The following is a 26155-nucleotide window of genomic DNA, read 5'->3' as shown; positions in this document are numbered from 1 at the left end:
TTAATTAGAGATTTTTGTCTTTCAGTTTCATGCTATTGTTTGTATTGTGTTGTAGAACTTATAATGAGAATGAGATATTTAATTAGTAAATATTTTGTTATTATGCTGATCAGGAAGAAATAATTATGAAAAATCAGTTGAATTATTATGCTACATTTGTGTATATAAAGCAGCATGTTTCATAGAGGGTGCTTGTAGCAAAGCAAATAAAGAATTTCTAAGTTACCTGTCAATACTATTAGAATGCTTTCAGAAGATCGCAATATCACTTGTGAGAAAATTGTCTTGAACTAGCAAAGAAAACGAATGTTTGGATCATAATTCAAGTGGATCTTTTCCCTAAAGTCAGTGAAATTCTTAATGTGAGTGCATTTATCTCTTCTGGGTAAGTGTTTGCATGATTGTCAGGGTGCTCTTGTGTCCTATGGCTGGGATCTCTTGAGATCCATGAGGAATCACGTTGGACAAGATCCAGGTCAGAGCTCACTGTTCCAAGGCTCCAAGTTCACCAGCACTCCTTGCATGCTGCTTGCTGCAGTGTGGGGAAGAAGCTGCTGTTCACACCAGGGATTTGTTTCTTCAGTGCCTATAAAGAAGGGAAACCTCACTGTGATTGGCATTGCTCAATTTACCACTTTCCCTGCAGAGCTTGTCCTTGTCTCTGCAGCTGACTGACTGTCTCATAGATAATTGCTTTTCACTCTGTGTGTAGCAGAGCTTGCAGAAGGTAGGAATTGCAATCTCCTCTGAGACCCAAGTGGGCAAGAGGTGATGTCCTTATCTCTTAGATGTAGTAGCATTATAACTGTTTGAAAATATTTCCACCAGTTCTTTAATGGGTATGTAAATTGAGCATTGTGGGACAGTCTTTCATTAAAAAAAAAAAAAAGGCTGACAAATCATGCCAAAGAAATTTATTTGTAACTCTTCTTGTGTAACAAATTATGGAAATTATTAACAGAAATTTAATAGTTGTGTGCTGTCTAAATTGTGGAGGAAGCAATTCAGAATAAGTAACAAATGTGCCAGTGAATAATGCAAATAGCTCACATTTTTTAGTTTCCCTCAATTATCAGTAAGTATTTGAAATTGATTTCATTTTCCCTGAGTTTAAATGGTGTCGAAAGAATTTAAAATTAATTTAAGTCTTTTTGTCAGAAAGCTGTAGTACATAAATGTTCCTATCCTTACTCTGCCTTTTTGCCAGCTTTTGTTCCCTGGAGCAGAGGTAGATGGAGTATGTGCTGCATCTGACAACTTCCAGTGTTTAATGTGAAGTGCCAGCACACCATCACTGCCGGTGGGAACTGAAATGCTGGACTAACCTGTTGGTTTTTATTTTGAAGGATTTCAGTCCTATTTTCCAACAGGATAAACTTGAAATTGTCTGCATATCTGTTCCAGTTTCTATACTGTTATTGTGACTTGACCCTTTCAATATCTTTTACAGTTTTTTTGTAGACTTACCCTAAGGAATAGCAGTGAGAGTTATTATAGCCTTGATACAGTCCTAGCACAAAGCAGGTAACACTCTAGCAGGGCTGACTGTAATGAAGCTGAATTAGTGAGGGCAGAGTTGAGCTCTGACTTTCTGCTGTGGTCTGGGTAACTGGAGGGCATCACTTGCGCATGCTTGTTTCGTTGAACTGTCTGATTTTCAGTTTGATTGGTTTCTTTGTTCATTTTTATGTAGCTGAAGGCTGTGTGAGGTGATCCAGATTCTGGTTTATGAAGTGGAGGTACAGTGCCTCGGTGCTGGCTCTGCAGTCTTTGGTGTATTTTACCCTGGCTCATCCTTTCTTCAGACAGGGAGAAGACCTGTAACAGCGTCTCACATGCCAGTGCAGTGGGATGCCAGGCAATAAGGAGAGGCAGCTCCTCTTCACTGGATGTGGCAGGGAAAAGGTCAAGGAGAAGAGGGCAGCTAGATTGTAACCTGTGACAAAACTGTCCTGAGGTGTTGCTTTTGCTGCTGGTTTAGTTCCCATGTGGTTCTAAATTCATTAGTCTTCACTTTTGTGTTGATTTTGTAAAATTTATTTTAAATGAATTGAGAAAATAAAATTGATTAATGGACTTAATTTCTCTTAATGAGTTATTTTCATTAGATATTCTATTAATTATTCTGTTTGTTTACTGTAGAACTTTCTCCTATGAGTAGTCCCTTGCAGATCTGGTGGTACTTAGTCTGTGCTGCACAGTTTTTTTTCTTGTCTTTTCAGTGAAACTGGTGTTGAGGAAGATGAGGAGTTGTATGATTGTGTCTATGGAGAAGATGAAGGTGGGGAAGTTTATGAAGACCTAATGAAAGATGAAGCAGCACAGCAACCTGTATGTTTTCCAGTTCGTAGCTGCTTTGGAACAATAGCAGTTAACTTATTGAAAGCTGAAATGATGTTTTTCTAAATAGTTTCACTAACACTCCTGCTCAGCTGTATCTGGAGTTCTCATATGCAGAGCATTATCTTCTATGTGAGACTTTGCAGGCTTTTTGGGTAAAGGGGAAAGCATTACCTATAGTATGCTTAAAAAAAAAAAGGTGATTTTTAAATGAAATACAGTAATTACTTTGATTGTTTTGAGTAGTAAAATTTACCAGCTATTTTAAGAGCAGTTAATTGAATTGCTTACTTGAAAGTGTCCTACCTTCAAATTTGTCATAATTTTGTGAAATTATTGTGTAATATTATTTCAGCCATAGTTTGGGCAACTAGCCTAACAAGGACAACTGAGAATAGTTTCAAACTAATGAATTTCCTGTTTATTCAACCATTTAGGCTTTGTTGATCAATAGGTTGTCATTATGTTGCAAAGTAAACTATTCCACTAAGTGTTCTCTAGGAGTAGCTGAACTCCAGAGACAGCTTTTCTTACCAGTACTGGTATCACACATTATTTCTTATTTTCTCTTTCCTTTTGTTTATTGTACTCAAATTCTAGATGTTTGCAGTGTGGATAGAAAAATTGATATGTCAGTTTCTGCCGAAAGTGTCTGTGTTAGTGATCTCTTTGGGTTAGGTGAGCACAAAACTGAAGTGAATGGTTTTAACTGGAATGCCAGGATTTGTTTGCATCGCTCACATAAGTACTGATGAACAAACGCCCAAATTTGGCAAATGGATATAAACTTACTGAGTACAGCAACTTCTGTAATGGGGCAAATACTGCAAACATTTGGGGCAGCAATGAGCTAAAGATAAAAAATAGCTGAAAGTCTAAATAATTTCAAGTTCTAATACTTTATGGAAATTAATTACCTACAGTTAACTGTGACAGTGTCTCCTTCCCTGTAAAGTAATTTTTCTTAATGGAAAGAACTAGAGTGCTAAATTTCTACTCCTGACTCTATGTATTTGAACAACATCTAGTCATCTGGTCTGTGTGCAGCATAGGAATTCTCTACATGGATGAAAATAAGTGAGATAGAACTCAGGGATATGTTGAAGGGTGTTGCAAACTGATAAATAGGCTTCAGAAACTATGTTGTAGTTCTGTTGCTTGTTAAGATACTGCTGCTTGTTGTTGGAGAAAGCATTTTCGATTAGTTACTGCTTCTAACTGCAAAAGCCTATCCAGTCACTGTGTCAAACCTCCATGCTGACCTCTAATATCTCCAGAGCTTCTGTGCCTTGCTTGACATGGACGGTTCCGTATCATCTTCCAGTTATTTACCCTTTTATTTGAATTAGGATTTTATTGAAGCTGTAATGCTGTAAATCCTATCTTGGGTAAGACTGCTTGTAAACTGTTTTTATAGAGTCATGTAATTACTGATAATTACTTCCATGTCCTATGAGTCTGGTGGTTTACATGGAAAAATCCAGGGTCTTGTTGGAGACACACACATACATGTGCAACTGTTGAACTTTGAGGTCGCTGCACTTCTTGATCTGAGGACATACTCTGGTTGAGTCTGAAGAGAAAGCTCCTCATGAGAAATAAAAGGGGAAAAACTCCAAATAAGTACAAGGATTAGACTGAATCCAATATTTATGACAACGCAAAGTTGCTTGCATGATTTAGCCCCATTAAGTTTAATAGAATTACTAACTGCTGGGTATTTTAAATGAGATTTCTCAGTCTGGATGTAAATTAAATGTGACCTTGTATTTCAGCTTCCAAAGTACATGCTGATACTTCAGTGTTTTATGTCTAAACATTAATTTTTCATAATATTACTTTGATTTTGATTTTACTAAAGTCATCAGCTAATTGAACATTAAAACGTTCTTGGTTATTTCTGTCATCTTTGGAGGCTGCAGTACTCAGAAAATTTCAGGAAGCAGTTATCCTAATTGTGTAATTCTAAACAAATAAAACCATTTGTTATCCATTAGGTGCCTGTTAATGACTTAAACTTGACTCCATTGTAATTGCAGAAATGTCCTGAAAATGACATAAGAAGCTGTTGTCTTGCTGAAATAAAGCAAACTGAGGAGAAGTACACTGAAACCCTGGAATCGATTGAGAAAGTAAGATGCTGCTTACAGACTTGTAACATACATTTTTATAGCAGTCTAGAAGATAGAATTACAATAGCCAATGTATATATAATTTTTTTCTTTCAGTTTTTCATGGTGCCATTGAAAAGGTTTCTCTCAGCATCGGAGTTTGATACTGTTTTCATCAACATTCCTGTGAGTAATTACATTTTTAATGAACAGACATGAGGTTCATAGCTGATTGTGATATATTGGTGTTACATGTTACTGCACGAAATGATTATTTGAAATACAATGCATGGTGTGTTTATGTGGATATTACTTCATTAAAAAAGATGTGCACTACTAATTAATTTTTTTCTGTTTGAGGGAATAAGGTAAGATAAATAGCATTAGCATGGGAGATAGTGAATTATTATGAACTGCAGTATTTTTGATCTTTAAAAGCTAATAATTTCTAGAAATGGACTATCTTCTAATAAATGCTGAAATTTTAATGATGGTACAAAGTTGTGACTGCTAAGTTAGCTATCATTGTATACTGACTATTAGTAGCTGCTCTGCAAATCCTTGTAGCTGTCCTGGCTCTTCCATCATTGAATACACATGAAAGTTAACATAACTCAGTTTTGGACTCAGAATCTGGTGCTGGAAAGGATATGGAAATCCTCTGTGAACTACCTAGGAAACCTCCTATTTGACTGAAACAATAGTGGTTCCTGTGATTGCTACTTCGTGTCATTTATTTTCAGCTTAATCAAAGCAGTATGACAATTTACATGTGTTTTTAGTTGATAAGAGATCAGCATGCCTTTAAAGGAAGACATCAGAAATGGTCTGAAGCCTTTCTCAATACAGACAAATGAAAGCAGTGTTCTTTTATGAGGCCTTTGTAAAGAAAAGGTCCCCAGAGTGTGGCCCATGGGCCACATCAAGCTATTATTGCTTGTAAAATATCACCTCTGCTTTGGCCATATCTGGCATGTCCAACAGGCTCTCAGGTTATAGGAGGAGGTGTTGGGGATTTTATTCTGTTTTGTGAGAACCTGGCCTGTGTGTAAAAATGTTTTGGTTGCTGGTCCAGCGTCATCCTGAGAGAAGGTAAGTCATGACAGTTATTATGAGAATGATACCTGACCCCTTGCCATATTTTTCCCTCAGTGAAGTTTTCACTCTGCTTCTTGATTGCTGTCATGTCCTCCTCCTTGAATATTCGTCCAAAACACTGTCACAGATATCAGTAACTAACTTGTCTTCTTGAATTGCATCAGCTCCCCACTGAGATCCCTTTGCTTTTGAAAACAAATCTATATTCTGTCCTGCATTAGTATTTCTTACTCATTGCAAATGTGCCCTAAGTTACTGTAAACCTATTTCCTAAGGCTCTGTGTGCCCAGGAATATTGACTTTTGTTGAAAGACCTAATTCCAGTCAATGGAAACACTGCTCAAGGGTACAGAAAGGGCTTGAATGCTGTAAGCACACGCAGGGAGGTCAGCGTACTCACTACTAGTTAAAGGATTGCGTGGGATCACAGAAGATTAAAAAGAACAAAACCTGTATATTTTAGACTAGGGAGACACATAGTAAGCTTATTTTAGGGTTGTTTTATTTTGCCTTTTATTACCAGCATTTGGTATTCTGCTGTTAGAAGAAGCTGCTTATTCCCAACTCCAGGAGCATTTCATAGGCATCCGATAACCTTAAAAGAAATACAGGACTCGCCTAAGCCAAAAATATTAACAAACGTTTTGTCTGCTCAGACCTTGTCTGTGTGGCAGTTCCTCAGCAGGAAGGCTGGAGGGCAGTGGAAGCTTGTTTTAAACTAAAAATAGCTGTTACACAGAGCTCTGCAGCAAAGTGAGATGTGAAGAGCAAGTGCTGTGTTCTCAAAACAGAATGGATTTTCTTCTGTTAAGGGATTGTGGTGAGGGATTGTTTCCTTAGAGTGATGTAATAGTCCTTAAATAGACTTTAGAAGATGCTTGCTGGATCAACTGCTGATATCAAAATACTTCATATTGAATGAAAAAAAAAATTACCCCAAATTACTCACCAGTCTAAAGAGTGCATTTCATTGGCAGTCATATTTCTAAGTTCTGTTCTTTAAAGTGAATGTATGGCTCTGTATTTGCATCTGTGTATGTCTGTCTATATATGCATCTGTATGTACATCTATGTGTGCAGCCATATATAAATGCACTTATTTGTGCACCTGTGCATGCCTGTGAATTATATATATGGACATACAGAGAGAAAGAGACGAAAGTGTGTGTAACAAATACTGAAGTGTTGGAATCTTCATTAACTTTAAATGATGTTAACATCAGTTTTAAACTAAACTTGATTTGAGAGATGAAAACCCAAAAAGACTCATTGTCCCCTTAGCATTAAGCTGTTTTTTCAGGGGTATTGCTTAGCTGAGTCCCTGTGTGCTCCTTAGAAAAAGTGCTCCTGTTTCAAATACATTAATTGGGAAGCATTTCTGTAATAATGTCTGTGTACTGCAACTTAAGATTCTGAGGATAAGGCCATACAATTGCTAGCAACTCAATTTGATCTGTTTCAAGATTCTGCACCCTCATCAGTGATGTGATTGACCTTGTATGCACTGTTAGTTTTCATCAGTGTGAAGTGAAATGTTTTAACTCAATTCATGAATCAATGTTGAATATTTTATTTGTAGTGTATAATTTCTGGAATTCAGTCATCTTCAGTGGGTTGCTCTGTTAATCAGTTCTGTTTTTCATTCCAATGGTCTATATACTACTTAGAGTTACCCAGGTTTCAAAACTTCTTAACCTGCTTTGACTTAATTTCTTACAAATTCTCTGACAGTGTCCATACGATGTTGAAGCTGTTGCAGTCTCCTATCCTTTATGTATAATAGTGTATAAGCAAGGAGAGTTGCAACAGTAATCAAAGAGCAAATATTTCTGCAATATTTCCTCTCAGACACTAGCTGTGTGCGTTATTGGGAAACTCATTATGATTGCAGTTAATTTAGCATTAGGACATCACTAATTGACCAATGTAATGTACAGAACTAATTTTTCACAGCTCAGGGACAAGAATCATTACTTCAGCTTGTCACTAAAGCATTTACTTGACTTGCTTAATTTTAAAATTATCATTATAAAATAAAGGTGAATTAACAGTGCACATTCCAAGCTAGAATAAATTAGTCTCTAATAGGTAGTTCTTGGAGTTTAGTTTTTCTTGCTGCACTATAGGGAAGATGTGCAAACCTTGAAATTAGATTCTACTCTCAAATAATCTGTTTTCCAATTTATTGAAATTAATGGGTCTAACATAAAATAATTTATTTTTATTTTCAAAGCTTTCAGCCATTTTGTTTTAACAAAGCTTTTCCCCTCCCCATTACTGTTTTTAAGGATTTGGTGAAAATTCACAGGAATCTTACACAGGACATCAATGAGTCCATTGTTAACAAAAATGATCAGAACCTATATCAAATTTTTATTAACTACAAGGAAAGGTAAGATTTTAGCATTCTTACTAATTGTGCTGATATGTGCTCAGTTTGGTATTTTACTGTATTTTTATTTAATGAATATTTCTGGAACAGGATTAAGCTCACAGTAAGTATCCTTATCAAGCTAGTTTTGGTGTCTTGAGCCTGCAAGTCAAAATGCAACCTATTATTTTATGAGCCCTCACTCTTGATAGCCCAGCTTTGGCAATATTTTTACTTAGACAGGTAACAAATATATTTGTTAAGGAAACTTAAATTTTGCACAGCATTTATTTTTTCATGCACGTAATCCCAGATATTTTATAGCACTTATTAGTATTGTTTAAGAGATTAAAAAAAGGATACTCATTAGGGATATTTCAGATTAAAGAAAACAGAAGAGGTCATAACTGGAAAGAAAAGACAACATATGTAAAAGAGATGCGAGAAGAGACTATAGTCTTGCTTTACCCTGAGTCAGAGGTGTGATAGTAAAGCAAACACCCTTTGCCTTCAAGCTTTGAAAAGCAGCCAAGCTGATAACAGGATAGCTGTGGCAACATGCCATACCCTGTGGGCTAATTGCCAATTTTTTACCCACCTTTTCATATTGTTCCTTCTGCCAGCACTGAACAGCTGTTGCACTCTACAGATGAATTTATATGCTGGTGGTACTTGGCTGAAAACACTCGTTCTGTTGGCTGCATTGCTGACCTACCTTAAAGTAACCTTTGGGATTTGGTTAAAAATTAAGTCCTTCTGGGAACAGAGTCAGAAAGACTTGAGGGAGCTAACTGTGTTTGCTTCAGGGTGAAGGTGGATTACTGCAGTAATAATTGGTGTGTGAGAAATTGGACAGCAGTATCCCAAGAATGTTAGATAGCACAGTTTTCCAAGGGAGGAGGGTGTCCCAGACTGCCCATAAGCAGTCCTGCCTTCAGAGACTCTGTCTCAGCTTCTGGTTTGGAGCAGGACACAGTTATTTCCCAGGCTGTTATACTTTCTGCTGCTGTAGTAGGGAATTAGGGGACAAAGAGTTGTTCTGGAAAATGCCTGTCTTTTTAAAGTTGTTCTGAAATGTATGCTAAAAGAGGAACAAAGGAGAAGAACTACCAAGTTTATATTACTAAAAAAAGGGAACAGAGGTTGATGCAGTGTCTGAACCATACAGTGGTTAAAAGTAATCAGAAATGATAAGTTTTAAATCATTATCACATTATTGTGACAAAAAGAGTTAAAGGGTAAAGGTTAGGTGTGAGTAAAATAAATTTAGGACACCTCAGTGGAAGGCTCATGGGAACCCACCAAAAAAGTTTTGAAGCATACAGAAGCACTCTTGATGCTGGGGTATTAGAAAGAAGCACTCTACAGAGAGGCAAGAAACTCCTGTCATAAAAACAGGCTCCTTCAGGAAGCATTGCTTCACTTGACATCTATTGAAAATGTCTTGAGATTTCATACACTATTATTTTGATCTGAGAGCTCGGACCTGATAGAAAATGTTGGAGACAGATGAGTTTGGATAAGCTATGAGTTCTTTAAAGGATGGCTGTAATTAATCCTATTAGGCCTGTGCTAGCATTTATTAATTAAAACCTTGGAAGTCTGCATTGCTTTAAACACTACAGACTGTTCTGTTCAACAGAAATTTTGCTGCTTTTTAATGAATCCTGTGTTTATCAGAACATATTTATATATATGTGACTGTTAAAGGAAAATGGAATGATTTTAGACTATTTTGAAAGTAGAACAAAACTTTTCTCCTGAATAGTCTTCATTCATTCATGTTGTCCATTGAACACATGGTTAAATTCTATCCTTGCTTATATAGGCACTGCTCCTTTTGAAACAAGGGTTGTGAAAAAATGATCAAGGGCTGTTCTTAAAAAAACAAATGTTCCATTCATTCTTTCTCTTGCTTTGATTTAGGTTGGTTATTTATGGACAGTACTGCAGTCAAGTGGAGGTAGCAATATCGTGCTTAGACAATATCTCTAAGACAAAAGAAGATGTTAAATTGAAGTTAGAGGTATCAGTATCTTTTAATATGTATATATATGTATGCACCTTATGTTTCTGTGACTAGGTCCTGCTTTCATTGGAGTCAAAATCTTTATGATGGTGAAACTAGCTGGACTGATAAGTCGATGTGTTTCCCTTCATTCTTTTGGAGCCTCTGATCAAATGAAAATGTGCTGCATGTACAAAAGTGCACATCCTGGTCCTGAAGTGAAGGGAGCTTTGCCACTGACATTAGCAGAGTTAGTGTTTTCTCTCAGGATGTGACCATCAGTGGTACCCTTCCATTTATCAGCGTGTCTCAGCTGGAACAGAGTTGCAGGATCAACAGGCTGGGAGGGACCTGTAGGCTGCACAAGCCCTTGTCCCATAGCCTCAGGGTTGTCTGCCATGGCCCCATGGTGCTTTCTGCAGAGCTGCTGCCCACCTGCTGAGCCCTCAGGGTCAGCATGTCCCTGGCTAGTGCCTGTGGCGTGAGAGACTTCATCTTTGCCTCCTTGCCTTCGTGTGAGGTTTGTGCTGGGCCTGCCCTGAGCGTGTCAGCTGCACCCTGGGCTGTGCTGCTGCAGCCCTGCTGGGGCTGTCCTGTGTCCTCTGCTGCAGATCTTTGCCAGTGGCACTGAAGGGGAGGGGGCCTTGGACAGAGCCCTGAAGAGCTCTGTTTGCAGCTCTCCCTCAGGTGGTGCAGGAAACATCAGTCACTGCTCTTTTTGAGCCTCATAATAGACCTGGAGCATAACATCCCAACCTGGATATTACTCTACTGTGAGAGATGAAGCCATGGAAAAGTCGAGGCAGACTGTCCTCACCCATTTACAGATCTAGTCAAGTAGGTCAGGCATTGACTTACCTGTGGTAAATCCATACTGGATCTTCCCTTATACCTTCCTCATGTGCCCAGATGTCGATGCCAAGAGGACTTGCTCCACAATTTTTGCAGTGAAGTGCTGAAGTGAGACTGACTGGCCTGTTAGTTTCCATGATTACCTTTTGCTTCCCCCCCCCCCCCCCCCAGGAATATATAATTTTTTTAGCTGTATGAAATGCCTAATTTCTGTTGTCTTTGTTCTACTCTCTCATGCATGTTGAAACATCTGAGAACATGTGACTAAATGCAGGCTTTTTTTGGTTTTTCCATATAGACTGTTTTTCGTCATTTTGCTGCTACTATTTATCACAAGCTTAAGATAGTTACTTCTATGTCACCGAATTTTTATGTGTATCACTTGAAGAGGTTTATTTTCTAGCTCTGCTCTATTGTCTTATTCTTTCTTCTGCTTTGAACTAGGAATGTTCCAAGAGGGCCAATAATGGGAAATTTACATTGCGGGATCTCTTAGTGGTTCCAATGCAAAGAGTGCTGAAATATCACCTACTGCTCCAGGTATTTGATTTTTGAAATTTAAGGAGGCTGAGAGCAAAACTGTGACTGTTTACAATCAGCGGTTTCTAAAAATGAAAGCCAAATGTCTTTATCACAGGAAGGTGATTGACACTTCCCTAGATATGTTAAGAAATAAAATTCAGTCAAGTGCAGGGTTTCTCCCAGGGATAATTTCTTAGAGCTGAAGCGTATCTGGGGGAAATAAACAAAACATGATTGTTTCCTCAGTCTCTGGACCTTTTATTGTTGGTGGGTTTAAAATGGTTAGTAGCACCAAACCATAAACATGGTGCTTGGAAATGGGAACCATTACCCTCCAAAACAGGAAGCTTGGCCATACATACAGCATACTTTTAAGATACTTCTTCACTGTCATAAATTGCAATTAAGTCATATTTATTTTGAAATGCTTCTTGTTATAACCCACAAAGCATTAGCTTTTGCAGTTAGTCCTGTAATAAGGGTGGAGAGTCTTATAAATTTAATTTGATATCTGTGCCAGGAGACTCATTAGTTCAGCTGAGAAGAAATGTATTACTGTATTAGACCATCAACCCTGCTGATGCTTGTAAAATGTCACTTTAAAAAGATCTCCTACTTATATATGGAGCACAATTTTTATTCTGCAGAACAACATATGTTTTGTAATATTAAATTTTTTGAAGTGCTTCTGTAAATGAGGCACCAATATTTTGATCAATGCAAAATTGGAAAAAAGCAAAATTAATGGTACAACTTCTTTAAAAAAAAACTTGAGATATGACTCATGATTTTATAGTCAACCTGTATATTGTGGAAAGATGATATACAATGTGACTGTGCTCTGTGTATGTTGTACAAGAAAAGTATTTTAGAGGCTTGGAAAGAAAATAATGAGTAAGTTATTAGAATTGCAATGCAAATATAATAATAATTATTTATTATTAAATTGTAATATGAGTATTAAAAATACTATTCCATTTCTTATGATTTTACTAAGTTATCTGAGCTGAAATGTATAATTATTGCCTCAAATTATAAAGAAGAAATGGCGTGTTTCCCCAGGAGGTTACACTTCTACTTCATAAGGCCCCAAAAAGACTTTGTTTTCCATATGGGAAGTGGCTAAAAGAATTCTTTGAACACATAAATTTTATTTCAGTATGTTTTCTGAGTCAGCTTCCTCTTAGGTATGATGAGACAGTGACTTTTAAGCTGTGCTCACTCCAGCTGAGGTTTTACTGCCCACATGGATCCCTGTCTGTGGACAAGTGCGTAATTTGGAATAGGATGAAATTCCATGCAGCAATGTGTAAATGAACCTGAGTGTTGTTTACCTGGGCTTCCAGCATGCACATACAGTAATGATCTGATTTGGCAAGTTTTAATTGCTAGACAGACCAAATTCACTTCTCGTGATGGTTCATTAGCAGCTCAAGTCAGTGTTTAGGCTGTGCAGCAATCATTCCTAAACACTTGCCAATTAACTGTTTGCAATAGTCCCCACTCACTGATGGGCTGCTCACTCTGGGCATGAAAATGCCTATTCTTGGGCTGTGTTTTCTCCAACGTTTTCTTGGGTTTTGGCTTCTGTATTTTTTGGAGGTGGGGATGAGTAATGATGATTTCAATTTATAAAAATGACGAACAGTGGGTGGCAAGTTTTTACTGCTCTGTCCACAGGAGCTGGTAAAGCACACCACTGATGCCATGGAAAAGGCAAATCTAAAACTGGCACTTGATGCAATGAAGGTGAGTATTCAAGGCAGTGAAGTATTTGTGTCTGTTGGTGGTTAGAATGGTAGCTCACAATTCTGTTTCCTGGAGGAGATATGTTCTTCACAACATTTCAAACATGTTTTCACAGGTTCCTGTAAGCTTTGTATGCCATGGCAAGTATAAAGTTGAGGGTTTTAGCTCAAGTCTGGGAAACAAGTTCAGTAGTTTTCTGAAGCAGAGGGCTTGTGAAATGGGACTTCCCCATTTTGGCTTACTTTTGCATCTGCTGAAAAACAGATGCAATCTGTTTTTCAATCATGTTGGTCTTGCCTCTGAAATTTAGGAGTATTTCTACTACAGTAAGTCAATTTGAATCAAGATCAGTAATTTCCTAGTGAGATGGAGAGCTGTCTTTGTTTACGAGACTTTTTTCTGTCATCTTAATATGATCTCTGTGGCATTACCTTTGAAAGCAATAGTATCTTTCTAGAGGTAGGGTACCTGTCACTATAGATTCATCTGCAAGTGGTACAAAGAAATGCTTTATACAATAACTGTGCTCCTTGTGCATAAGGTAATATATTATGTGTGAATATATTATATTCACCTCTTCAGAAACAAAGCACGGGTCTGTTTCAGTTGCCTTCATGGCATGAATGGTGACATTGATGTGCTGGAATTGGGAAGGTTTTTCTGTTCTCTGTGGGAAAAAGAGGCCAATATGACATAAATTATATCTCCTGTTGTAATCTGTACGGTCCACAGTAGATGGAGAAGTCAGACTAAGTTAGTTTTGGGTCACACAGCTGTCTCATATTTTGTGACTGCCTTGAATGCCTGGAATACAAACCAGCTCACGAATGAGATTTTTAGCTCCCTTTTTTTGTTATCCATTTTTGTGCAGTGAATTCAGAGGAATGGGCACAATGATAATTTCCCTTGGAGGGGTGCCTGAAAAGAAATGGCACAGTGTTCATCCCTCTAGTGGCAGGCCATGCATCCTGGTTTCTGCTAATTGGCTTGGAAAATAACTGTTACCCCTGCCCTTTCTTTCCAATTTGCTGGGTTTCTTCATTGGTGACTGTTGGACGTAAGAATCAAAGAAATCTCTTGCCAGAGTGGCTGTGGCAGATGTGCACTGGCTGACAGGCTGTAACCAAACAAAATACCACAAAACCTCACCCCCACCCCCTCCAAACCCACAAACCCCTGAGGTATGATTGTCTCTCCTTAAGGTTGCAGCATTGTTCCCATTCTGATTTACTGTAGTCCCTGCCATTGTAGTAAAAATAACAGTGTAGCACTGGTATTTTGCTTCTAAAAACCCTGCTGTCTCTCACCAAGAGAGACAAAAGGAAAATGTCTTTGGAAAAAACTGCTAGCAAAGTGGTACTGCCCCCCAGGAAAGAAAATTCTTGGAAGGATTATGCTGCTGGATTTCTTTTGGCAGCAAGAAAGGAGGTTATTTAATTTCTAACCCAAGCCTTTTAAGACTGATATCAATGTATCCTGCACAGATCCATTTGGGAAGCTAGCATAATGACTGCAGCTATTCATAGATTTTGATTAAAAACATCTTAGGGTGAAGATGTGTTTTCCTCCCACCCTCCAAATTTGTGACCATATTGAAGGGATACTGTAAAAGCAAGTTAGAAAGATCAGAATGCCTTTTCCAACTGCTGCTCTCAGCATTCCTGACTCTACCAATTACCTCTTCTGCTCACTCCTCATCTCTAGCCATAAACACAGAAGCCCCAGCAAATTGTCACTATTACTCAAGCATCTTCAGAGCATTTTAAAGGCTTTAGTGAAATGTGTGCAGTACATGTTCTGGTAAAGGGCACAATAATGATCTCACCCTGTGACTTCAGGTAGTACATCCCTTCAAAAGCCCCTTTTAAAATCTGCTGTGTAATGGCTTCTCTCTGCTGTGCAACAGTAAGAGCAAGATCCCCCTTCTGGGGCTGTAGCTTATAAGCACCCAGGTTTATGATTAATTTACACCTTACATTCTGCTTTTGAGCTGCCTTATATATATTTTCTGCTATATTTTCTATTTATCTCCTATTTACCTCTGAGGTTGGATATTGACTGCTTTTTCAGTAGTGAGCTGCATAAATTAGGTTTTCATCTTTAATCTTGAAAATAAAACGCTAAGGAAATTGAGAAAAAAATCAGCTCTTTTTAAGAATTCAGTACTTGTTTCCCTCTTTCTTGATAGTAAATTCATGTTCCAATAGATATCATGAAGAGTGTTGTAAGTATTTTTGAAAATATGCAGACACTTTTTTCCTTCTTTATTTAGGCATACATATTGGTAATTCTTGAACGTTAAAGAGAATTTCAAAAGAAGTTACTAAATATGTAGATAAGACAAAGATAAAATTAGAAATAAACTTGTCAAAATAATCTATTAAAGCAGTCTGTTATAGAAAAGTTATTCTTTTCCTCCCTTTTGCTGTTGATACTCTAGGACTTGGCTCAATATGTAAATGAAGTAAAGAGAGATAACGAAACACTTCGGGAAATTAGACAATTTCAACTATCAATAGAGAATTTGGTATGTGATTTTCAAATTTACATATAATTTTAAAATCTCTTTTGATCAAACATATAGATGTATCTTGTCCTAATTTCATAGGAGTTTATAATGTTCTTGATAATCTTTAAGTAAAAGTATGTTTTGCTTGGTTGAGGATGACATGCATTTTAAAGTACATAAATCTGGCTGTTCTGGGTGTTCGTAGTTAAATATGTTTGTATGTGTATAGTGACTGCCAGATGTTTTTGCAAAGGGAAACCCTTTCCCATTTCAAGACAAAGATAAAATGGACTGATGCATTACAGTATTTAGTTTATGTTAGTGAGGAAAAGATGTTATTTCCTGGCCTGAAAAGTCCTGGGGTAAAAGGAGTGAGTGGTCTAACATTTGAATGTGTTATCTTCACACTGTTGCTCTATGGAGTCATATATTTTACTTCTATTTCAGAACCATTCCCTCTTACAGTATGGCAGACCTCAAGGTGATGGGGAAATAAGGATAACGACATTAGACAAACGTGCAAGGCAAGACAGGTGATGGCATTACTTGTGGTGTTTGCTATTGAAAACCTGTGAAGTAACTCTTGATAGATTGGAGGTCAGCTCACTGATCTCGGGGGTTTCCATTCCCCTGGGCATCCACAGACCCTGTCTACCATTGACTGAGTGAATGTGCAAAGTGATGAAGGGAAAACTCCTTACAAGGAGTTGGTCTTAAGCAAGCGTACTTTCAGCATTGGTTGTTTTAATAGCCAATAGTAGTTTAGTTCTTCACCTTCAAAATTTTAAGTGCCGCTGGCAAAAGTGTGTAAAATAAGACTTTTTGGTGTTAGCTTTCTGGAGTGTTTTTAACCATCTCTGTATTATATTTTCATAGGCATATCTTCTTGTTTGATCTAGCTGTCATTGTTTGCAAACGGAGAGGGGATAATTATGAAATGAAGGAAATAATAGATCTTCAGAAATACAAAATTACAAATAACCCTACTACTGATAAAGAAAATAAGAAGGTAAATGTTTGTTGCTAATTTGCATAAAATGTTTATTTTTAGCAATAATTTGAAACATTTTGTGGGAGTTTAAAATGTAAATGCAATTTCTTTAAAATGTTTTTTGTTTTAAATATAAGCTGGAGTGAATACTTAGATTTCAACTTTGTTTATTTTGAGGTAATTAAAATGTTTAAGTCATTCTAAGGGAACACAATAAAGTGGTCTAACTGTTCCCAAAATTAATGAATTAAAGAATATACCAATGCTTTGTTATTTTTTTAGAGTTTTTTCCACTTTCCTTTCTTCATAACTGATGACTTTTGTATTACCAATCTTCTTATGCAGTGGTCTTATGGCTTCTACCTCATTCATATCCAAGGTGAAAATGGTTTAGAAGTTTATTGCAAAACAAAAGACTTAAAGAAAAAATGGCTTGAACAATTTCAGATGGCTCTGTAAGTATACTTTTATTAAGGTAGAATCACGTTCATCACTCATGAAAGGATTTTTCTGAAATTACCCTGAATTTTTTTCATGTTTTAATACAGTCTACTTGTCAATCAGTTGTTTCTCAGAATGTCAAATAAAATAGATATCTTCATCAACAGTATTTCCCCGAAATTCCTCTTGGAAAAGGAAGAGGGCACTGTAGGCTATGTAGTATTTTCCAACCTTGCCGCTAAAACTGTTTTAGTAATGCTGTCTTAAGCAACCATGGGGAAATAATTATTATATTAACAATATAAATATCTATCAGAATAGTGACATTTTTCCTATCCCATTTTAATTTTGACTAATTGAAGTATGTTTCTGAAGGGTGATGCTGGTGGTTTTGGAGGGGATGCTGGCATCTTTCCTAGCAGGTTTTATCTAATTTATTAGTTAGCAACTGAATCAAGTTGCTTGGCGTATTAGATTTAGTTTCAAAAGGCTGATTTCCTTTGTATGTTTTAAAGTGAGAGGAGGTTGCTTTAGACTTCTTGAAAAGTAAGTGTTCAGTTGCAGCACTGCAGATTACATTATTGTTATGCAGCATGAACTTAATTTCCATTTCTGATTCTTGTCAGAAAGACAAACATGATTATTGACACTTTTGGTATTGTGATTAAATTTAAAGCATGCACAAGGGAATTGGATGACAGGTGATGCTTGCCTAATGGAAAGAAAGTGTGAGGGGGAGTAAGAGGCTCCCAGTGAACACAGACAGCATTAGCAATGGTGGGTTTGGATGTGGTTGTGAAGGGATGTGGATTCAGGAAAAAGGATATTGTGAGCATATTTGAGTTAAACTTCCTCAAAAGCTATACATAATTTAAAAAAACCTCAGTATGATGAGGGTTAATGATATAACAGAAACATATGGAAGGGGAAGCTGAGCTGGACAGATACAATAAAGCCTGTTTACTAGGTTTCCCATCTTGCTGATTTTTACTGAAGGCAAAAATGACGTGTTTTGGCAAAAATTTCTGGGTGGCTTAATTGGGGATGGAAGGAGATATTTATTTGCATGTGTACCTTTTTCTGTCCCTCTGCTCTCACTGCTGTACTTTGTGTAATATGATAATTATATTCACTTAACACGTGTGTGAGAAGTGAGGCACTCAGACTTACCAACTTCAGCACTGTGACTCTGCATCACTCTTCAGGCATCCTGACCCAGTGCCCCAAAGAACCAAACAAACCAGAAGTCATGCATGGAGCTAAGAAGAGTGGGAAGAGCACTATGATTTTTTTCCCCAATTCTTCCCAGCCATTTCTATGGTTGTGTGCAGGACCATTCTCCCCTGCCCCTCCTTCTCCTCCTGTGTTGCTGTGAGTACAGCTCTGTCCTCATACAGTGCTGGGCACCAGCCAGCACTGCTCAGCTTTGGCAGTGTGCCTCTCTCACAGGGGTTATGGCTGCTGCTGGCCTGTGGGAGCAGAACAAGCAGCACCTCTGTGCATGGCAAGTTCATGTGCTACTCTTTCCTCTCTGGAAGATGGACTTAGTCTTTGAAAATGGGTGGTGGTGCCTTTTATGGATGTTTGTCCTTCTTGTAAAGCCACACCTCTAGTTTAACCTCTGTGTGGTTAAGGCACCGAGGCTGGAGCAGCAGGATCAAGGCTGGGGTGCAACATGATGCAGTGGCATTATTGCTTTGCTTTATCCTTTCTGGAGTTCTCATTGATTGTCCCCAACTCTGTTACATGGGCTTGACTTCACTGCATGTTTCCCTCAGCATCTCTCCCAAAACATATCCTTGGTGCATGTAGCAATAATGATCTTCTAGTGCATGGTGAGGCACAAGAGTTGGTATTTAGGAACAAACTAAGCCAAGCGCGTTGAACGGTCGCTCGGTTGGTTTCATTTGTAGTTTTCAGGGTTCTCATTGTCTACTGTGTAGATTAACTTTTCTGCTCTGAAAAATAGCTGTGATTGAAATTGTGCTCTTATTCATTGCATTCAATATAATTACTACTTCCATGGGCAAAATACTTTTCATTACTTAAAATTTTACAAGACTGCAAACCCAGCACACTTGAAGGGGGGAGTAACTTTGGGTTTTGATTATCAGAAATGATGTTACTTACTGAGTTCCAGACAGAAATTTCAATTCCTTGGGAATAGAGTGTGTTGAAGTCAGGTTTGTGCAAGTGTTAATCTAAGAAATATAAGAACATAATAAGAGAACAAACTAGGATCTCTCTTATTATTTTTAAAGTAAGAATTAACCTTGTTGCTACTAGAACAGTCTAAGAGGCATAATTATTTCAGCTAGGCTGTAATTTCTTTTTTTCAGGGGGGGAACTCCTCAACTGTTTATACTGGTGTAGGAAACAGTGATGATAGTTTATTTGCTGAAAAAGCATCTATTGTTGAGATGCTGGTGTTGTTGAAATGGGTATTTGCCTCCAGATAGGGGAAGTTTATTGATGAAGTATGAAATAGAGGAGAACACTGCTTTGCTGGCTGGACTTGATTTAGGTGCAGAGGGCAGGAATACATTAGGCCTACTTGGTATGGTAAGTCCCTAAAGGAAGGCTAGATGAAACCCCAGTGCTATTTCCAGAGTGTTACTTTTCAGAGTAGTAAATTTCTCTTGGAAAGCTAATTTCAAAAACCTGTGAAAATATTCTACCTCTTAGCCAGCTCTGTTAGTGTAGTGTGTGGTGAGTTTTGTTTTGAGGGAGGTTGGAAATGCTGGGTTACTGGTCATAGGAAACTGAGTAAATTGTTTTTATTTATTTTATTTATTGTTTTTTTAGTTATGGCAGCTCTGTTCCTACAGTGTATATTTGCTGTTTTCCTGAGAATATTGCTTTATTTAGAAAATATATAATATACCAAACACCCCGATTTCTTCTTCTAAGAATTTCATGGGTGTTCTTGAAGTCTCTTCATATGTCACATCCTTTTACAACAATGATACTGTGGTCTGGCTGCACTGAGTTTGATGCTGTTGACCTAGACATAGTAATAGCCACAGCTGCTCATTTACCCATAGCTCCCCCGGAAAAAGCTTACTGTGTGCAACCCTAAATTGCTGCTACTTTTGGAGTACTGGATTTTCTGGATGACAATAAAATGAAGCAGGACACTGGGGCAGCATAGTTAACGTTGCAGTCAAGCTCTTAAAGTGGAAACTTGGGTTGGTGAATTGGAGATGTTTTCCTAAAGCTGTCTGTCGGAAACCACTGGAGGATGTTTCAAGAGGAGCCATCATTGCCAGTGCCTGAGTTCTGCCTCGATGTGCCTCTCCTCTTGCTGTTGTGAGTGCACGTTCTGCATGCACAGGGGGCTGTAACCTGCTTATTGCCTTGGAAGACGTGGGGCGTAACTGTGACAGTGGCCAACTTGAGCAGTTGCTGTTTTTTCTTGTTCGTAGCAGTGGATGAGCCTTTAGCTGCAAGGGTAAATAAGCATCTTTTCAAAGACAGTGCTGCAAAGACTACTGTACCAGACATGGAATGTTTAAATTTGGTTTAGCGTGTCAAATAGCACTGGTTTAAATGCAAAGTCATCCCATATCCAGGATAATATTGATAGAAGTGTGCAGCCAAATTACTGTTCCCATTCAGCCAAATTAGAGACATCATGTATTAGATGAAAGTTTGTCGGCAATGTGATAAAGTGCATGGCTTATTTGCCATAACTAGGTCATTTAAAATCTCAAAAACTGATTGTGTGAGACACAAATCTTTTATATTTCTAGCAGCACATCTTGTCTAATTTCTTTCCTCCCGTATTGAAAACACCAGAAGAGCCAGAACAAATATGTAATACTTTCATATTATTCAGCTTATGCAAAAAGGTGGGAGTGTTGATTGATATTTTTTCCCTAGAAAGCTCTTCTACACATGCTTTTTGGTTTTAAAAATGATTATTTTTAAAAACAGTTGGCTAATATTTGTGTCAATGAATTTATGCTAACCATTATTTATAAAAAGAAAGTACTCCTTGAAAGGTGAAGTGTTCCTCCTCTGTAGTAAGCGTATGTACACATTCTATGTATGTACCTCAGTTATATTGCTACTTAACTGACTAATTACAAGGCTTAATTTCTTATTATAGAGCAACTGCTTTTCTCATCATTGTTGGGAAGAATTTAATTCTTCTATTTTCTTATGAGATGATAGAATAAATAGTGAAAGAAAATCTGTTGATTGTTGCTACATCTGTCTCATGCTGACATTTAACACTCCCATCCACTAAATACTTTGTGTGTAGTTTGTTTCTTGAGCAGAGCATGAAGCAGGTGTGTGTTCTCATCACTCCAACAGCAGAGATCTTTCCCATGCAAGGCTGCAGTTTATATTTTCCCACTGACAATATTTAAATCCATTAGCGTAATATGACATGTAATATCTTATGCTGGTTTGTGCTGAATTTATTTTGTCATTATGTTGTCCACTTTCCTAATTTAATTAAGCCTTTCTCAACTGGGTTTTGTAATCCACTGTAAAAATGACTGTCAGCAAACTTGACTTGCGTATAGAAACATCTTACACATAAATGCAATTTAAAGAAGCATTTAAGTTGGAAGAGGTGTGTAGAGATTTTTGGCTTCAGTCTTCTGCAAGGCTTAGGTTGCTCAGGGCTGTGTCAGCTTTAGTCCTGCTGGATTTCAAGACACACAGAACCAATATTGTAAAGTCTCTTGCAACAGTGTTGTAACACACCTTTTAATTAGGCTTTACTCAACTATTGCTTTTCACAAACGGAGAAATTTATGAAAAGATCTTGCAGGCAGAGGAACAGTTAAAATTTCACCTTCTGAAGTACTATGATTGTAGTTGCTGCTTTGACATAGCTGAAATACCAATATTAATGTCATGTCTAATTAGCAATGCCTGAAAAATCAGTGGGAAACAGGTTCATTATAGTGATTAGGGTATGCATTAATTGTATGGAGTTAATGAATCTGATTTTTCTTTTAAATACCCAAATAAAAGATTTCAGACATGAAAGCTGTACAGCCTTTACAAAATAGTGGTTTTAGTTTTAATTACACTCTACTTTGTTTTGGGTCGCTAGAGAGTTTGCGCAGCAGCTCAGGTAGAGTCAAACATGTTTTTGAAAAATTGCTGCTTCAATTCAACATAAATTCACACCTTGCAACTCGAGGGACACAGAACATGTCATCTGATAGTGAGGAAAGAATCCTGAGATTCATTGATTATCAAACCTGGTAAGTGTGTGAACAACAATTTAGATTAGGAAAACTACATAAATTGCACTTAGAGCTCATTGGTTTTCTAATTTTTAAGGAAAACTAGTAAAGTTACAAGGTAGGTGCAAAGTGTCCTCTTACCCACTATCATTTGTATTTTCACATTTGCTTTGCACTCTGTGACTAATGACATTGGTCAGATTCCACTGCAATAGATCTGTTCCCTCAGATAGTGCATTAATAATGCATGTGCATTAAGCTTTCTTCTGAGAGAATATTTGAGCTCTGACATATTGAACACTGGCATATTAAATTAAAGCTTTCTTATCAGAGCATCATAAAAGCCTTAAGATGTCTGCTGCATTTTTTAAATAACCTGCAGAGGTGTTGCACTTGTACCAACCTCACAGGTTAGCAAAGCAATAAACAAACATGTCTGCCTGGGGTTTTTTCATCAGTGTAAGTATTGCAATAGTGCAAAAATGAATGCCAGGTTAATGTCTGTTAAGGAAGAATGCTTGCTTGTTCTTTGCTGTGACTCCAGTTGGTTTTGATCAAATGTTTTTCAGGGTTATACGCAATCATTCGCAACATATTTATAGTTATAAAATTTCTTTAGATTATTCCAGACACAGCAAGAACTGTGTGAAGATGCTAGATATGATTAAGAGCACAGTGTAAGGACAGTGTAAAATGTGAAAGCAAACCAGAATTTATGAAAACAGTGGGTAGACAACTGAAGTTGATAAATATACTTCAGTATTATGTCTTCCAGTTCACAAAACCCAAAAATATCCCAATCCTTACGTTTTTACAACTTACCTTACAATATCTGAGGAATATTACTATGAAAATTAGTGCTTCTTAAAATTCAGTGAAATAAATTTGTAGTGACACTACATCATAAAAATAAAGTACCTCCATCTTAATATTGGCCTTTTTCGTGCAAGGAGTTTTTTCAGTATTAAAACATGGAATGCTGCATTACATGTTTGTCTTGATACTCTGGTTATACGAACAGATGTCATAGCTTCTCCCTGCAAACTAATGCTACCTTTTTTCTTAGCACATACAGCTATTTCTCTAATAATTTACGAGCTAATGGCTGTATAAATCCTGTATTTTCAGAGTTTTTCACTCCAAAACACAGATTTATCTTCAGTTAAGTATAAATATGATAAAATATTTAAAGCTTACCAATACAGGCAACTTGGTAAGTTTGGATTTGTAGGACTTATTCAGCCATTGAATATAAACATGTATAAAGTATAGATGCTCTCCATTTGCAAATACTGATGTATGACAGCTTTGTTCCTATCAGGTAGTGTTCAAAAATGTTATGCAGGACTAGATTAGCTCACCTCCCATGCTTTTTGGGGAAGTAGACTGATAAAGAAAAAAGAAAGCAATTATCTCGTTTGAAACAATGCAGTATGTTTCCAAAAAGTTAACAAGATAATTTCCTTGATCTCAAAAAAGCCACTCATCATATGATCAAATAAGCAAATTTCCTGGCAAATTCTTAGAAGTTGCATGTTCTTGATCAAAAGCACAATTTACTTGTGATATGGTTAATTTAATTTTATAACATATCTTCTTGATGAAGACTCTTTGATGTGACAAACAAGAATGTTTGAGTATTAGCATATGAAGAATTGATTGATTGATTACTTCAGTAAATAGCATTCTCAAAGATGACTCTGATATATAACAGCTGAGCTGGAACAGAGAAAATGAATTAGCTGTAAGTAATCAGCATGGCTCCTGAGAAGAGCAGGTAAAAAAGAAGCTGCAAATCATCCTTTGTGAGATGGCATTGCTCGCCTCTAGTGAGAGTATCCTTTAGGAATGCTTTTTTCTTTTTTTTTTTTTTTGGTAAATAACAAAATCATTGTAAAGATTCAAAAAGGAATACTTATTAATGTTTTACTTATTTAATTACTTATGAATTACTTATTTGGGGCTTTTTCTCTGCCCTCTTCCTTTGTTGTTGCACAAGTGCCTTTCTATTAGATGACAGCATGTTGTGTGACCAGTTGAAATGGTGATAGTTTCACAGAACTGAAATGGTTGGAGTGTAAATTAAGAGTGCAAATGTAAGGCTGGCTCTGTTTGTAGGGACTGGAATCCTAAGGATGAGTCACAGCAGGGAGTGAGGGTAAACATGTCTTGGGACCAACTTTGCATGAAATTCTTCTTATGAGGTTTGGCTGAGAGCTTTTAGCCCTGTTTAACAGTAACCTACTGTTGTGAGGTTGGTGGACTTTTTGTTGTGTGTTTTTTTTTTAACACTGTCTAGATAGCATTTGAATATGTGATAATAACTATATTTCAGTGCTGGCAAAGTTTTCCAAAATTTTCTGAGATGTTTAGTACCAATTACCATGGCTGAATTTTAAGGTGCCTAAAGTATTGAAAGGAGGTCACTTTGGCACAAACTAGGAATTTTAACTTAGGATGTCTTCATAAAAAATTTCTGTTAGCAACTAGTATTTTAGAAATAGTTACATTACATCTGGGTTTACTGATGCATTTTCTGCAGTGATGTCAATTATTTATACAATAACTAAACCTGGAATAAAAATTTCCAGTATCCAGAGATATTAACCTATGCTGCTTCCTTTACAAGCTATACTGCATGAGTACAGCATCAGATTTCATATCACATACACTGGAAAATGATCTTCAGCAGTTCGTGCTCAGGGTGTCCATAATTCTGAGCAGTTCTGGATGGAGCATTTTAAATTATTATAAGCATAACATCGAGTGTAGAATAACATCAGCTCTGAAATACAAAGGTCTAACTTGAGGTTGAGAGTTGAGGAGAGTTCAAGGTATGGAGTTTTATCTGAGCTCCCTGTAGTATTTCTTCTTTTAATACTTAAAACAATTGCAATTCACTGCAGACTCTTTATCTGATACTTCATGCATCTCCTTATTTGTTATGCCTCTGGGCTCACAGGTGGGCATACATGCATTAACTGTTCTCTAAAGCCAAGTTTTAATTAAGTGAAAGGGCTATTCAGTTTGAAATAGAATGCATTTCCAAAATGATGGGCATTTTCCAAGCACATACACACAACTGAACTCTGCATAATTTCTTGTGACACAGTTGCATTTCTTGGAGAGACTAAGATGGGAAAATGATCTTTGTGACCTGATCTAAATAGTATTTCTGTGAAAAGAAGTCAAACCCAAAAATAAGAAGTATAGTTAGAACTTCCTAGCATGTTTTATTCCCCCCTTTTGGGGAGAACTGTCAACCCCAAAGGGCAGGCAGCTGTCTCACTGCACTGTTATGCAGAGTCCATGGCTGCTCCACAGCCTGTTTCCAACCCAAGAAATTGCTGCTGTTTCTTGTTACTCAGAAAACTGCTGTGGGATTGCTGCTGGGGGAAGAGAAGGTTCCTCTGCCCTCCAGGATGCCAGTGCCACTGAACTGTGGCAGATATCTGCCACATGGGGAGGAACATCTCTGGGCCTCAGTGATACCCAAGGGGTTTATCATCAGTCCTCTGGGAATTACTTGATTCAGTCAATGTTTGCAAGGCCTTTGCTTGCTCTGTATTTAACAGCAATGATCTACCCAAGGTCATCTGGCTCAGCACCTGCTCTTCCTGAAACCCTCTTGTTTTGCAGCCAATTCACTTTTGGAAGGAACTTTCTTGATCTCTTTACAAAGGGCTACTTTTGCATTTCTCTTTGTGTGAAATGTTCATTCCTTGTTTTCCTCCACATGCTGTGATTAAGCATGGATGTGCTTCTTGTGTGCATATATCTGGGGAATACTGAACTTTTTCACAGGATTTTTTCTCTTCTGTAATACATTTTCCTTTCCAGTTTAAGAAGAAAAACAAATTTAATTTAAAAATACTTGAAGTTTGGGAAAGAGAAGTTGAGGTTTTAATTAAGAACTCCAGAGCAACAATTTTTCAACATTAATTGAATTGTTT

The 26155-nt window shown here is 37.3% G+C and overlaps 1 protein-coding gene across 1 annotated transcript in view; it reads left to right on the top strand.

Annotated features, from left to right (window-relative positions):
- Positions 1 to 26155, top strand: part of VAV3 (vav guanine nucleotide exchange factor 3) — a gene marked incomplete at its 5' end in the record, with an annotated part of 139605 nt that overhangs the window by 49928 nt on the left and 63522 nt on the right. Inside the window, 11 exons of the mRNA XM_084211000.1 lie at positions 2223 to 2331; positions 4380 to 4472; positions 4569 to 4637; positions 7838 to 7941; positions 9847 to 9946; positions 11225 to 11320; positions 12983 to 13051; positions 15492 to 15578; positions 16008 to 16093; positions 16437 to 16569; positions 16897 to 17006. Coding sequence (XP_084067126.1) covers positions 2223 to 2331; positions 4380 to 4472; positions 4569 to 4637; positions 7838 to 7941; positions 9847 to 9946; positions 11225 to 11320; positions 12983 to 13051; positions 15492 to 15578; positions 16008 to 16093; positions 16437 to 16569; positions 16897 to 17006 — 1056 coding nt within the window. The remainder of the gene's footprint in view (positions 1 to 2222; positions 2332 to 4379; positions 4473 to 4568; positions 4638 to 7837; positions 7942 to 9846; positions 9947 to 11224; positions 11321 to 12982; positions 13052 to 15491; positions 15579 to 16007; positions 16094 to 16436; positions 16570 to 16896; positions 17007 to 26155) is intronic.

Source organism: Fringilla coelebs, assembly GCF_963513975.1.
Source record: "Fringilla coelebs genome assembly, chromosome: 9".
Classification (NCBI taxonomy): Eukaryota; Metazoa; Chordata; class Aves; order Passeriformes; family Fringillidae; genus Fringilla; species Fringilla coelebs.
Note: the sequence above shows the minus strand (reverse complement) of the source record. Positions and strands in the feature narration are given on the sequence as shown.